Source organism: Rhea americana, unplaced genomic scaffold (genome assembly GCF_003343005.1).
Source record: "Rhea americana isolate MKP2758 unplaced genomic scaffold, rheAme1 scaffold_74, whole genome shotgun sequence".
Lineage (NCBI taxonomy): Eukaryota > Metazoa > Chordata > Aves > Rheiformes > Rheidae > Rhea > Rhea americana.
In genome coordinates, this window is record NW_028186912.1 from 1,163,575 (window position 1) to 1,179,994 (window position 16,420).

General features: G+C 35.1%; 1 protein-coding gene across 3 annotated transcripts in view; it reads right to left on the reverse strand.

Annotated features, from left to right (window-relative positions):
* Positions 1-694: 694 nt before the first annotated feature.
* Positions 695-16,420, reverse strand: part of IQGAP2 (IQ motif containing GTPase activating protein 2) — a 125,836-nt gene continuing 110,110 nt past the window's right edge. For all 3 annotated transcript variants that reach the window (XM_085321998.1, XM_085321997.1, XM_085321996.1), the window contains 9 exons: positions 15,021-15,153; positions 12,317-12,419; positions 11,212-11,353; positions 7,693-7,780; positions 6,468-6,680; positions 5,326-5,486; positions 4,297-4,440; positions 2,066-2,174; positions 695-1,633 (listed from right to left, as the gene is read on the reverse strand). In XM_085321998.1, the coding sequence (XP_085178124.1) occupies positions 1,520-1,633; positions 2,066-2,174; positions 4,297-4,440; positions 5,326-5,486; positions 6,468-6,680; positions 7,693-7,780; positions 11,212-11,353; positions 12,317-12,419; positions 15,021-15,153 (1,207 nt within the window). In that variant the 3' untranslated portion in view covers positions 695-1,519. The remainder of the gene's footprint in view (positions 1,634-2,065; positions 2,175-4,296; positions 4,441-5,325; positions 5,487-6,467; positions 6,681-7,692; positions 7,781-11,211; positions 11,354-12,316; positions 12,420-15,020; positions 15,154-16,420) is intronic.

Below are 16,420 nucleotides of genomic sequence, written 5' to 3' on the forward strand. Positions count from 1 at the left end.
GACTTATTCTCACACAGGCTGAAAAGGGCTATGAAAATCACACTAGCAGAACTCCAGCCTTTTGACCCACTACCTGAAACATCTGGTCTCAACTGACAACTCATTGGGGTGCAGACTTACTCACCTGCTCAGATAGAATTTGTCAGAAATATACAGGCATTAGCCTCAAGTCTGTTACAGATAAAAAGCAAAAAAGGCAAAAAAATAACACTGAATTGTGAATTTAATTTGCAGTCAAGTACAATTCACATTTCTCCACTGGAAGCAAAAGTGATCAAATACTGCTTTCATCTTCCCAAACAGCGATTTTAAGTGAATCTTGATATTAATATCATAGCATTTATGTAATGTTAAAATGGCCTATACTCATGTGGAATAACCTAGCTGGAAGAAAAATGGAAGAATCTTGGAGCTGTTTATCTTTTAATCAAGGATATTAATGCCCATACATATGGTAAATGTATTCTAATCAAATTTTTTTCAACTTTGTATATTATAACAGGTCAGTGTACCAACTAAACCAGTATCTACCACTGATTTTACACAGTTTTATTCCATCTTCAGAATTAATATTTGATGCTTATACCATGCATTCCAGAATTCCTCACTGTCCATTCATCTTAAAATATTTGTCATAAGGAAAAAAAAGAATTTTCCTTGGTTTATATATTACATTACCCATTATACACACAAGTTGGAACAAAGCCAGTTTAATTAAGTAACATTTATTTTACATAGAACAATCTCCAAAGAATATATTTAAAAAAAATCTAAATACTGATTTTATTGCATTTATTTTCTTACAAAAAGACAGACAGGCACAATTTATGTATTCAAATACTTCAAACTGAATGACATCTGTTCACTATTCAGATTGCCCCTGTGCCACTCAAAGGGCTGTGAAAGTAGAAAATGTCATTTAACATGAGGCAGTAGTGCATTTTATTTAGTAGGAATGGATCACAAAATATATTTTTGTACAGTAAAATGTTATTGTCACTTTATAATTACCTATAAATTTTTTTTTTGAATTGCACAATAAATTCGCTTTACATTTGACAACTGCCAGAAAATAGGCTTAGTATGTAGCTAAATATTTGTCCAAACTATCCCTTAGAAACAAATTAGGATTTCTTTTGGTAAATACTTAAAGTCTAATAAGAACTATATTATATATCTGAGGTCATTTAAAAATGCTTTAATAGGAAGAGGTTTATATATTCAACTAAACTTATTTTCTGCCTACCTTAAAATCCACACAACCACAATAGCTGAGTGTCCTAAACAATATTTTGATTTGAAAGTAYCAACACCAATGAAATCTGGAAGTGTTTAAATTAATCTATTTTTCTGCTTCATTATCAATGATGAAAAGGCACTGCATACATTCCTCTGACCATTTGGTGTTTTGTTTTTTTAAAAGTTAAAAAGCGTCCAATGAACTTCAAACAAATATTTAAAAGCAAGAAATACTGTATAGACTTCCCACTGGTGGATGCAGAGTCCATAGCTGACATGTTCATTTTCCATAGAATTTCTTATTCAACAAGAATATGAGCAAGTTCACATTCACTTTCGCTTTATCAAACATTTTCATTACAGCAACACCTTCATACTGCATCTGAAGCAAATCCTGTAATTGTAAACAAAATCATTAGTCTTTGCTTGAATTCGTAAGTTTATGGCAACAAGGTTGGGTCATTTTCATTATGTAAGCATCTCAAGTTTCAGGCTCATCATAACTAGAAGTTACAACTATTGGATAGGTATGAAAAATGTTATTTGTCCTCTAGATTCCAAATTGCAGGCTATCAGTAACAGCATACAAGAAAAAAGATTTTCTGTGTGCGTTTTAATTTTCCTGTGGTATTTACTTCTAGCCATTAAGCTAATCCGGCATTTGGTTTAACGCATTTTGACAATTCCTATAATTACTATTATAGTACAATTACTATAATAAACATTAACCTTAGCCTATGTCCAGCATCGTATCACGGAGTTTATATAATTAAACTATTCCCCACATGATCTGCTTTAGGGCACAGTATCAAAACTAAAACTCTACCTGGAAATGGAGTTGCACTTTTTCCATCTCGACCCCCAAAAATTTAGCTTTGATTTCAAAGTCTCCTACTTCTTCTCCAGGTGTGATATCAAACATAACATTCTTAAACCTTAAAATGAAAAGAAGAGTAATTGAGTATGTATTTTGTGCAGTGTTACACAATCTGGTGACTGTTATGGGGAAAAGCTTGCAAAAAACAAAACAACTTTCACCGTAAATATACCGCGCTTACTGTAGCACGGTATGTTACGGATGCACAGCTTTATCTTCCCATCTCCCCAAGGCTGCACTAGCAACCTTGAGAGACCATAGACTAGGAGAATTTGTACATATGACAGCTAAGCCTTTTCTCTTACCCCTCTCTTCTGCCACTAATCACCTTTCTGATCCAGTTTATGAAGTGGATAGCAAACGTAAAATGCAGAAATGGTCAAGTACAAGGAGAACAGGGATCTCAAAGAAGCATTCATGAAAATGTAGGCTACACTGTATTTGCACAMCAATGTGAGAGTTGTTAGATTTGATCTCATCTATGATGGCAGTTGTTTTGACCTAACATGTCATGTCCTATTACAAATCTTATCCCAGGCCTAAGCACAGTATCYACATAAGTAACTTTATTTCTCTCCTTGACCTGTTGCAATATACTTATCCTGCAGAACTGCAAACAGAAGCTGCCTGGGATCCTTTCACATTGCAGGCCCAGTTTATGTACTGAGAACAAGTCTGTCTGGTCATCTTATGACAATAAGAGGAAATAAAGCRTCTTCCTTTACTCTGAAATCTGTCTTGGATTTGTTGGATTTTTGACTTGACTGATCAGTCACTTTCTCAACAGCATTAATCCTTAAAGCAGACAGACACTTTTTTATAGTCATGACTATCTTTAAAATAATCATTAGATGATCAGATATTAAAGTAGAAGCAGTAGGATGCAGCTTTGACATGCATCTGAATAGTTAGATGCTAACTATATCTATATGGTTAAGGGTATAGTAATATTTAGGGATAGCTAAGACTTGAATTTGYTGTTGTGTAGGGTCAGAAAAAAAATTTAGCAGTTTTCATTCACTCTCCYCCAGAAAAGTGTTGGAAAGCAGACATGCTATGACACCAGAATTAGAGGCTAAATAGTGCCCATTAGGCTTTTGATTATTCACAACTTAYCTAGCTTCTCCATTTTTTTAGGGCTATTGCTATTTTGTAATAGTCAATGCAGCAATTCTATATACTGGTTAAGTTCTGGATGAATGGTGTTTCCCCTTGTTTAAATGGTCCTCTAGATCACATTTTCTTCAAACAGGTAATGCATAGGAATGCTCAAACATTTTAGAGTTTTATGCAAGATTAGAAGCTTGCATAAGGTCTCAAATCAAAAAATTCTTTTCTTCTCTTTCAGACTTTTTGGAAGCTATCCTTGAGTACACTGCAGACTTACTGAAATGCAAATGGTGTAACATGAATGACCACATCCCTGCTGCAAGGTCTTCTTGGAGATGTGACTGGTATATCTACAGACAGGATGGATTACAGAGCTCTCAACAGTCTTTAAGTTGGAATCAATTTGGAGGTGGGATGTAAAGGACACAGAAGAGTAAGCATCCATAGCCTTCAGCAGCATAGACAAAATTTCTTCCTGCCACTCCTGAGTAGCTCCTTGCAGATGTACACTCTTCTGTTTTCAGTCTGCCTGGCATGGCTCATTCTGCTTGATGAACTTGCTTGCAAAAAAAAGTGACCCAGAAAACTCTTTTCCATGCAGAGGAAGCAAGGGCACAGAGGAAGCRAGGAAGCAAGGGCTGATATGCTGACAGTATGACACAAGCTAAAATGGCAATGACCATACAAACTCTAATTTCTCTTCAGTATTTTAAGGAGAAGAGAAACTCAAATTGCTTTAGGTCGAGAAACAGTTGCCAAGTTTAAAAATGCTGTGCCTATTATTTTATCATGTATGTTCATAATGGCACTTTACATGTTTGTAGTTGGAAAGTGCACCATAGCAAGTAATTACTTAGTTGTAAAAGAGTGGTCTGTAAATGAAAAAGTAAAAACTGCTCAGCAAGTCAATCAGCAGTGAGCCCGCTGGCTGTATTTTCCTCTGAATATAAAAATCTGAAGTAATTTTAGATGCAAAACAGAAAATTCAAAAGACTTCTTGAAACAAGAGCCAGATTCCTTAAGGATCTGTTAACTACAAAGTGATCTGAATTATTTTATGCCACACTTACTGGTTGGTTTGAAGATCTTCAATTTCTAAGATAACGCCCTTTTCATGCAATCTTGCAGCTGTGTACTTTAACGATGCATGCTTCATTTTTTTGCTTCCTTTCACCTCGTCTTTTCCATCTAGTTTAATTGACCTCCGTGAATTTCTGGAAGGAGAAGAATGAGGGGAGGAAAAAAAAAATCTTGTGATTAATCCACCAGGAATGCAGTTTTATCATTTATATTTTCAACTACTCTGCTAGTGATATTTAGTTTTCCTTCAGTCTTCGTCTTCTTCTGAAACTGTTTTTAAAGAACATTCAAAGCAAATCTGAGRATTAGGGGTATTTTCAGCACACAAAATGGCAACAATCTAAACATTCCTGTAATATTTTTTTCAATATTTGTTGGACTTAATTTAAATTCTATTGTAAAAAGAAAACCAAGTCCAAGAGTCTACAATTATTACTTTAAAATAGCAATTTGTAAGCATACAGTGAATGATGCAGATTTTATTTAATTAGAATAAGATTGGTCATTAGAATAAGATTAACAAAGTACCCAYTGAGAAAGCCCCTTTTAATGTTAGTAAACTATGTTTTCATGCTTTAATGGCACTAATAGGTGCTTGATCTCAAGAAAGCATCATCTGCATCATACCTKAAAAGTAAAATGATTTAGTCATATTTATTTCATGTCTTTCCATTCTAAAGACAAATATAAATCATTTGAATGAAGAAAATCAATAATTACTTCCCAAAGCTGCATATGACTTCAAAGCATGCTAGTAAAGTTACAAAGCAGCACCAATTAAATCCAATSAACACATGCATATGTATCAGGCCTCTTTAAGGCAGCTTTAAAGAAATGCATGCTATTTTTTCAGTCTTCAGTTCAGCTTTCAGCAACAACTAATGCACTTTTTAATAGGTGGATTGTCATCTGTGGGCATCAGAGCTTTCAACTACAGATAGCACCTGCCTTCCCTCCCTCCTAATAAAACACAGCCTCAAAACTCTTGAAATATTAAAAAGTAAGAAAACTCAACTCACTTTCTTGTTAAGTTGTCTAAACAAGTTTTTATATAGGTGTTGTAATAATTAATTTGTTCCTCATAAAATGCTGTCTTGGAGTTAAGTGCATTCAGAGTCTGCTGAAGTTTCACCAATTCAGCTTTTCTATGATGTCTGTATCTCCTTTGATTTCGGATATCCTAAACAGAAGATTGAAACTGATGAATATAATCGGCTTATTAATTTGATTTCTTTTAAAATATTCTCACAGATTATCACTATTCAAATTTGCACTTACACAACGTGACTTATTTACTTGGAGAAAGCATGAACCATATTACATTAGTTCTCACAAACACAGTACCAGTTATGGTTACTACAGATCACATAACTGAACAGAGGGTGACAAGCATGTTGCTACTTGTGTTTTGTCTGTGATGAGTCCTGAACTCCCTGGTGTCTTCTGTGATTCTTCCAYCTCCCTGCCAATTGCAGGGAAGTCAGGCTGTTAAATTTTGGGTAGAAAGGACACTCTGTGGAACATTCCAAACAGTGTATTTTCCACAAATCCTAATGAAGTAGCACAGGGTAACTTCTGTACTGTTACTGGCAGGAGCCCCTCCAAGCAGACTGCTTTCACCAAGCACCTTGAGATCCAAGTCAGCTGTTGGAGATTCCAAATGTAAAGCTGACCTCATGGTGTCCATGCTAAGGCCTGCTCTGGTCCAATACTGACCTCACTTCCATCCTCCCAGTCACAGGGGCAGTGAATGAGTGGAACTAAATGAATCCATGTGCTATTAAACTCAGCTGCAGTCCTTGGAGCATGACACAGATGCTGAGGTCATGAGGAAGATGTCATCATGCTGAAGAAAGTGGCTCTTTCTCACAGCAAGCTTCTGGCGTGAGGCCTATGGAAGGGAAGCTTGCGCTCAGACTAGTTCAGAAATAGTAACTGCCAAGCTAAAGCTTAGGTTGAATGTAATGGTTGGGAAGTTATGCATTAGAGTGCCTTTCACTTATTTCATTGGCAAACTCTAAGATGATTTGGTTTTTATTTAAATAATAGTGATTTAGTGTAGTGTTCTGTAGAAGAATGTTTACTGTACATCTTTAGCTAGAATAGATTTACGCTCGATTCCTAAAAAACCCATTATATACAAGAAGCATGTTCCATTTACCTTAGCAATCTCGTTGATAATTTCTTGATACTTAGTTGCTGAAGACACTAGTCCTGCTTGTTCCAATGTCCGGAGATTTCTCTGAATTTTCCTTTTCTTCTGTTCTATTGGTAGCTGCCCATCTTCAAAAATAGACTGACTGTGCTTCATTTTCTCTGGAGTTTTGGAATCTAAGATGGCACGTTTTTCTACAATTTTCAAGTGCTCAGATTCCTGAGTTAAAAGAAAAAAAAAAGAAAAAGCCAAAACTGAAGGTATTTTTCAGCTCAAAATAACTGTAAGTATCCAGATACATTGGATTCTCAAAGGAGATAACCAAACATAAAGGTGTAGTCTTTATTTATCACCTCATACCATATGGTTTAAAAGCACTCAGTTCATAATTTCTTGACATAGCATAAGTAACTAATTACTTACAACATCTAAATCTGCATTGAAATAATCCACACTGGACTGAAATCAGTCAGACAACTTAATGACCAGTTAGTTGTAGGAACACTGTCCAAATCTCACATGTGCCTCCTACATATGCATGCCCATGCTGAGGTAACCTAAAGTGTGCATATTACTGAAATGTAGCTTTATTTGTTAATATCTAAAAGGGAAGTCATCAGCTAGGAGCTGTTCCCACTCCATTCCCATACTAAGGGAAGTGGCAGTTCCTCAAGTAGATGTTTGCTTACATTGCTTAAGCAAACAAACTAAGTGACAGAGAACTTGAATCAAGATACTGAAATTCATGAGAAAAAAAATCTAGCAAAGAATTTGCCTTGTGATTTTGGTCATATTAKAATATAGGAAAGCAATGGCCCTCTTTACAAACAATATAAAGAACTTGAAGAATTTTATTCTAGGTGTTTGCAGAAAAACACTTGACATTTAAATAGGAATATGAGCTAAAAACAAAGTTTTAGTGATAGTATTGAAAGAAAATAGCTATTGTAAGTAGTATGTTTTCTGTCTCTGAAATTAGTTGACAAAGACYTAAGAATTTCTTTTTTTCAGAACTGTTACCAATTATATGCTAAAAATATGCAAGTCTCATGTTTTGATAGATCTAGAGCCAAGCAGCTTTTAAAAGAGTAAAAATGATTTTATTATTATATAGTGACAGATTATATAATGATAGAGAAAGCAATCAGAAATCTATTAAGGCTTTCAAATACTCAGCTACAGTAAGTAAAATAGTATTTTCTTCCCTGTTCAGGCATAGTGTAGTGCTTACCTGTTGTGCAGTTGCTGGTGTTTCTAAGATTTCTAAGAGTGTATCCCCTGGCTGTGTTCGTATCACATCCACAATAAGTCTTTTGGTCCTTTTTAAGGGAATATATGAATATTACAAAACAGCTGTCACTGGATCAACCGTGCATTTCATTTCTTCAACAGTAAAACTACCAAGCATGTTATGGATACTTGGTAACATTTATGTTTCCTAGTGTATTATTTTTAAGAGGTTCCATAGATTACATTGAATAACTGGCTTCTACACAGACATGAAGATACAAATATGTACATACTCTTCCCCTTTTTATTTTAGAAAACAGTTACCCAGTTAACATAGGAAGACAATTACTGTTAACATAGTAAACATTCAGACAGCAACCTACATGTGGATTTTAATTATGATTCTGTGACAAAATAGCAGCTAGGAATAGTCATCCTTCCAAAGCCRGAGCTATGCACAGTTACTTTAAGGGTCATATTCACTGAATAAACGGAAATGCACTCAAAACTGCTGAACTTCTGGAGCAATATACAACTGACAGTGTATTTGCACACACACTACAAGGGGCAGATGTTTCTCTAGTGGCAACAGACAGAGAGCATTTCCTCATTGAACAAAGACAAGCTGTTGCAGCCTGATATGTAAACCAGTTCTTTTTTGGTAGAAGTTTATCTCACTCCTGCTGCCTATTCATCTGTAATTTTTCCAAGAACATCCTGTTACAGACTTCTGTTAATTTAGAGGACACTATTACAAATGAGATACTGCTTATTCAATTTGTGACCCACAGTATWGAAAAGATTAACAGAAACCTGAAGATGCAACTTAAGTTTTTGAGGAAAATATTTAAGTATGATTAAGACCATGATAAAACCTCATGATTTTGTTTAAAATGATAGTTTACCTATGTAAAGGGTTTTTTTTTTGTTTGTCTTCAAGACTAGTTCTCACAAAACCATGATGAGATAGAACAAAGGATTTACTCATGTACAGGCAACTTTATTGATAAACATTCTGTTAAGGGTATTTCAATTTGATTTAGGCTTTCGCAGAAAGAACAGAACTGTAGGAATCACTCTGAAAGCATAGACAGAACTGAAGTAGTGCTTCTTTTGTGTTAAACGGTATGCTTTTAGGATGCTATACATCTTGGAATACAGTTTGTTCATCCAGAACTTTTGATAACTGCACTAAGCAGTTTTGACACATGGAACAGCTTCCAAGTGATAGCTGTAAATTTTTCTTCCTCTAAAACATTTTTTTGGAATTCACTCCAATTTGCCAGAAAAAAACAAAGATTCTCTTAAGTTAATTCACCTTGGCTATCCAACAAATTCCTGTCTTTCTCTTTCTGAGGTTGCCTTGTTCAGTCTTTGTTGGTTACCACCACAGTTAACATCAGTGTGTGTGTGTGTGTGTGTGTGTGTGCACGTGACAATGTCACTATTTTATGCACAGTTTTAGAAACACACATTTAATGTTATGCTGATATGACTGATATACATAATGAATCCTGCATCTACCTCCTCTCCCTTCAACTTCTTCTCCTGTATCAAACTCAGTTTTGTTGTTTCCCAGACAGGGTGTAAAACRCTTAGGGCTAAACTCTCCATTTATGTATCACATCATATTCGTGTATCACTTGGTGTGTGGCATTCAAACACATATGCTAGGCACCTTGTGTACTGTTTGTTGGAGAATAGTACCTGCAAATTTTAGGGTTCATCAYAGAAGCTTTACTTAACAAAATCATTCAGAAATAAACCCTTTGATGTTTCTACAGAGAGGTGTGTAACTTGTGGAGGAACAGGAAATATGCTGTGGATCAGCTGTGACAGATGAATTTTATCCAGCTGCATAACATTTCACAGTTGCAGAAAGACTTCTRGGCAATTAAGGTAGGAAAGCTTAGARTATGTGCTACAGTATCTATATTTACATCTCTTGCATAAAAGGTAACGGTAAGTTATTCTAACTTTTAATGTTGCTGCAATTTAACACATTTTGTTAATAATTCTAATGCCAGATTCCTTCCCAGCAATCTTTATCAAATTTTAAGAAAGTTTAATAAGCACTTATGCAATAGAGAAGAAACATTCTTTTAATTCTCATGCTATTTCAGCATATTTTAACACAGTATAAAGGATTAGAAACATTTCGTTTTAGTTTTGATTTTGCATATTTTTACAGATTCCATTAAGGGCTAACATTTTTCTCCTACACAGGGAAAAAAAAAAAAGGACAGGAAGCAAAAATTCTTTATAATCTAAAGAGACAAGAGTAKACATATTCCTATTACAAAAACATTTTGGGAACTACTCTAGAGCCYTTGTCTCCTGATTCGAAAGTGACATATTTTAACCTCAATTAGGCATTGTCATTGTAGTCACTTTACTTGATATCATATCATATCATGATATCATATCATGTTGGTAATACCCCCCCCCCAAATGTTTGACTTACATCAAGTGTGCATAACTTTTAGTGGAAAAAAAACCTTTTCCTCTTAGGCTAAATATTAAGTTTTCATCTATTTAAAATTAGATTCCCTCCCCTCAAATATCAAGCAGTCATTTATGGCTAAGAGTTAAACAAATTGCACTGTTCACTGCAGCCATAACAATTAAGAACTTGCTTCAGTAGCAAAACTTTACCTATTAYCTAATAAATTCATTGTATTGAATTTTGATATAGAAAAAAAATATTAACAGGTGAAAGTTGATTTCAAACCCCTCACTACACTCCCAGTACCTGCAATGATGTAAAATACTTATGTTTATTTACCTTAAAGTTAACTTCTAGCCTTCCCACTTGTGGGGTAAGAATAAGTGCAGCAATACAGGAGAACTTTCTTGTTCAAATACTACCAGGATCTTAAATAAGTTGATCCTTATTCTGGATAATTTTAAATAATTTCTAAAGAGAGATCATTAATTTGATGATAAATAATTTTATCAAAAAGATTTTGGACTATAAAGTAGGTTATATTTTATCCTGGTATTCATTTTTTAATCAGCTGACCAAAAACAATAAAATGAACATTATTTCCTTTCTCTGCATAGACATGTATTATTCAAGCTGAAGTGACAATTGCATTCTGTTCAAATGCMTGTGGCAGCAGGTCAGGGAAATGTTTTCATTTGAGGTCGAGGAGAGGACAATTTGATACTGTCTGCCCCTTACAAGCAAAGATAYAATTTCGCTTTGACTTTTCCAATGCAACGATGCCTTAAAACAATGCTTTTATAACTTCAAAGAAGAATACRTAGTAGGTTAAAGAATGATCCAGTCATGGTCCAAAACTGAAATGGCAGTAAGCCTATGGGAAGATAAACATACTGGAAGAACTGACAGTTTTTTACTTTTTTCAAAAGTTTGAGTAGGATTGAACACTTGCTGGTCTTTGAAAACTGAGTGCACTCAGGGCCTCAAAAATGCACTTAGGCAGGGATACAAAGTAGAAACAACCTGTTTTTGACAAAAACATCGCAAGAATGTCTTTTTTCAAGGAAAACTTACTTTATCATCAGGCTTTTGAGATCTTGATCTTCACCTTCTCGTAACTCRTATTTGCTGGTTAGAGACAGTGAAATCTCTGTTTTTGCAAGCTGATTTAGTGTGCTTTCCCTGTTGGGGTCATTGGGGTCAACAGCTCCTTCCCCTGTAAGGACAAAACATGTCTTTTAAACCAGTCTGGTATCTTCCTCAGGAGTCAGTGCATGAAACAGAACAATAACCTACAGAAATCACTTTTTATACATCATCASAAGTTTTGTTAAGTTTATTAAATAGCCCATCCATTCCTACCACTGTAGAAGCAGTCATTTTACGGGACATTCAGCAGTCAAAAACTATAAGCCATCTGACCGGTTAGAATACTTTGGACATGCCACCAATTCTTTATTTTCAAGGTACTGATCTGCAAGAGACTCGTATTAAAAAAAAAAAAAAAAAAAAAAAAAAACAAGCAATTTGACAGCCTTTGTCCTAATGTGGTGGAAATGAAAAATGAAAGAGCAGCAGCTATGGTAATAGGCTATTCACTTGGACTCTGGTAATACCCATGCTGTCTCCTTCTAAGCCAGAAGTCACGATTTCCATCCTAGTACAATCAAGGCAAAGTAAATATCAGGTACATTATGAGGGTTTTTTTTAACCTTTTTTTATTTCGATAATTCAAGTCTCAATTTACACTGCTGTTTAAGACTTCAGTATTGTTTTTGTAAGTTTTTAGCCCACACTGTAACAAAACTCAAGGTCAGGTTATTAAAAAAGACTATTTTTCTGTTTGCAATTTGAGCACAACTGTATTGTTCTGCTAGAAACACTATTACAAATTTGCATCACATCATTAATATCCAGAGTGAATATTACAATTAGAACCTTTCACATCTCTTGAAGATGCTGTCAGACATTGCTGTCACATTATTTGAACAACTCTGCAATGATTTCCATCTTTAGAAGGTTCAGATATAAAAAGATGCAACAAAAATACTTCAGAGAACAATTCCATAGTTAATGAAGAGTCTATTAATATGGGAATGTGTATCTTGCAGTATTTAAATGCAGTCCCCATTTGATTATACCACCAGAATGGTGTTAACTGTAAAGATGAACAACATACCAAGGAAAGACTCTACATCAGGAACAGGTCCTAGCCCTTCCAGCAATTCATTCAGCAGGTCATTAGGCTCAGTGGCAATGGCATCCTGGTGTTCTAACAGTAGCTATAAACAAATGTAAGTAAAGTCATAATCTGAAAAAACATACCCAATTTCTTTATATTTGTAAATAAATCTAGAGACTAAAAGCTGAACATAAACAGATTATGGAGTATCCAAAGAGAAGGAGGGGAAAAAAAGCAAAAAAAGCAAAAAAGCACACGCTTGGTTCTAGACCAGATGCAGAATTGTTTCTGCTGCAAGAAAGCCTGCMGTCTTCCTTGTGAAACGCTGAGTTATCAAAGTTAAGCAAAAGGAAGTTTAAAGATTAGCCTTCAGAACTAACAAAGTAACAGTAAGCAAGCAAGAGCTATAAACCAAATCAAAGGTGGACAAAGAAATGAACACAGTGTCAGTGGTGCATAGCAGATGCCAGCTTTTTCTGTATATCCATTCCATTAGCTTTTCTGAACTTCAGCATTGTAAATAATACCTTTCAGAAATGACTGTCTTCATTTGAAAGTGAGAAACTAGCTGTGCAGTACCTGCTGTTACACAATTTCTAATAGAAATAACAGATTTGTAAGCATATTCACAATAACGTAGCTGTGCGTGTTCCCCAAACTTTTTTTTGAAGCCACAAAAAGACTGATAAGCCAARTTATTAAACGCCACAAATTGGGCAGTAATATTGCTTGTAAACGTCCTTTCATTATCAGTGAGAAAAAAAAAATGACTTCATGCAGAGTCAAATACAACTAGCAGTATTACTGACTGCTCTATTCAACAGTTCATTCACCACAGTGGGAATATTCCTTACCTGGAAGCCTGATGGAAAGGCATTAGTTCTAACAAGCTTCACTGAAATTTAACTACAGCAAAGGATATACCATAGCCAAAAATTCCAGAAAATTCCAGGATTTTAAACACTGCAAAGCTATATTCAGTCAAAAGTTACTGTTTACCAGAAAAATACTGAAAACTAAAAAGCTCAAGTCCAGAAAACAAAGACATACAAGCATTTCAAGCATTTCAGACCTATTCACAAGACAGAACTCTAGGTCCATAACTACTTATTTTAAACTATTTTCCCTCAATCTTATGGGAAGCAGCTACCGTATACCATACACAACACTGGAAATACTATGAGAATTGCTAAGAAGCACTACTCATACTGATTAAAATTCCATCATGCTTAATACTATACAAGCACAAAATAAAAAATACATTCACAGAATGTAAATTTTTTGAGGTAAGGACAAAAAATGTATGGGGAAGAGACAGGAAACAAAGGTGATGAATCCAGCAGATCCTTCATTCCACTACATTCTATAGAGGTGTGTGATGAAAAAGTTTAAGCAAGTGCCAAGGGAGACAATGACAGAGGAAAGATTTAAGAACTTTTTCTTAAGTTGAGCTACACATTACAAAGGACAAGATGTTCATGTGTCTCCCATTACACAAACTAAATTTTCTAAGTGGTAAGAACAGAATAGAAAGTTGAATTTACATTTGTAGCAAAGGTGTAGTGGGAGAAGATGACTCAAAGATGAAGGCTCAGACTCCCATAGGAATTTCAGTGGAAGTGGTGCCATGGGCCAAGGTGGGTGCTAGATATGGTACACATAGACAATGTACAGACTTTAGACCTAATCACTTGCATTCTCTAGGCAAGTACTTAGAAGTGATGTTATCAAAAAGTACCATCTCCTTGACCTCCTACTTTGGCAGTTAACTTCAGAAATTATTTTAGCTGATAAAATGGTCTAAAAATATAATACAAAATACATGGTAATTTGTCACATTTTGCCCAAAGAACAATAGAAATGCAACAGCCCTGACAGGGCTAACTGACTAAGATTGGTGCTTAAATGTAATTACTGATTGAAAACCTGCAGGAATGCCTTAAAAATGTAAAAAGAGGCACAAGGAATCTAGCAAATACACTTTTTATTGGATTAAGCTATTAGTTTACAGTTGAATTATGTTAWTCTGTGATCTGAAGTACTGGTAGTTGGGCATTCTACATTTTCCAGAGTATATCTGACATAACAAGGCAAGGAAGAAGGATTTGCGGTCTAAGAGATAGCTAACATCCAAGCTTTAGAAAGACCATGTGGTAGATATCTAACTTACACTCTAATGAGTCATTTTGTAGACTGCAGTTAATCTTTTCTTTATGCAGAATAAAGAACTGGCAGGATGCCACTGACTCAGTCCTTCTAAATCAGACATTTGCATCTGCTTCCAACACAACATATAACAGAATGCCAAAGTCATAAAATGTACTGAGTTTTCCTCTCTTCCCAGAGTTAGAGAAACTTTTTCAAATTGGGCTTACTTTCTTACCAAGACAAGAAAGTATTTGTAAATAGAAATAAGTTAGAAATGACACACATTACATGAGAACAGAATCTGTTTCTTTTTCCTCCTGTGACAAAATGTTACACTTTCATTGTTGTTACAGAAAATATTTGGACATGGAAGTAGTCTTCTAGGAGAAAAAGGGAAGCTAATACTCAATTCCATAGCATTTCACAGACTGAAGAAATTTTTTCCAAAGAAATTGAAAAAAAAATTTTTAACTTTCCTCAGAAAACATTTTTTTTACAATTATTTCACAGAATATACATTTGAAACCATGGATAAGTACTTTTATTAACTTACTGAATGGGTATTGATAATTTCTTCAATGGAAATATATATGACAGGTTTGCTAAGGGTCACCATGTCTGAGTATTCATCAATATTGAATTTCTCCTCTGGCTCAGGAACATCACATGCCGATTGAAAAAAGTTCCTAACAGAATATGAGAAAGACTTAAATAATTATTCCCTGTACACTTCAATTAGTCTGTAAAMAAAATCAAAAAGCCCCCCCAAAAAACACACACAGAGACATTTGACATGCATTATATTTCTCTTATAGTCTACACTTAATGTTTGAAAGAACCTTTCAGAGATGGTTATACATCAATACAAATGATTAAATATTACCTGTTATCCAGGAAAGATGGGAAAAAATATTTTCAAGGTAAGATTTTTCTCCTTATTCAATAAGGAGTGATAACCTGGTAAATTTTACATGTTTAGAAGAGTCTGGACTGATGCTGCTAGAGTCTGAATTAGTGCTTCAGAAGTTAAGAAAACTRAAGGATAACTATAAAAATAGCCCCTCATTTTATCAAGGCACTTTACAGTATGAAATGTGCTAAAAAKAAATTTGAAATATCCGCACAAAATTACCACAAGCCATATAATATTTACACTTCTGTTAATCAGAAACTGAGCTGTCTGAAACATCAGAAAACGTAGTATTGCTCATAAAAAGTATTGAGAGAAAAAATACAAAGTACTTTTTGAGGGTTACTTTGACTCGACTACCACACATGCGGATAGCAGAGAACTACTTCCCAAGGAGAAAACGTCTCTCCAAGTTACTGGCAGTCTGAAGGATGTGTACAGASAACCAGGAAACAGCTTGTGCTGGTAACTACCGACCCATGGGGCAGGCGGACAGTGCAAGGGGCTCTTGTCAGAGAATTTCTCTTAGCCTTTCCTGAACTGTGCCAGCCTCTGCGCTGTTGAGTACAATGCAAGTTTCAGACTTGGAGAACCTTTAAATTTGGTTTTAACGAACAGCTAGGAACTCAGTTTGGAGAGGAAAAGGCTGAGGAGAGACACAATCAAATTCTACAAAATCAGTGGAGTTACATAAGCTGAATGCAGAATTTATTCACCACATCCCACAGCAATAGCACTAGCAGACATGCAATGAAACTAGTAGGAGATTAGTTTCAAGTAAGAGGAAATACTACTTTAAAGAAATTTGTTACCTGTTGTTTAAATTGCTGCACTAGTAGTTTGTGGAGGCAGACTGTATCAAAAGGTTCAAAGCAGCCTTTGACAAATTCATGCACAAGTCCATAAATAGATACTAAAAAGTCTAGGCAGAGTCAGTTGCTGTTAACATTGCCAATACAGCAACTGCAAGTAGGTGCAAGGGGCCACTGACAGCAGCCACTGGTCTGACCCCAGAGGGCACTTGGTTCAGGTACAGACCAAAC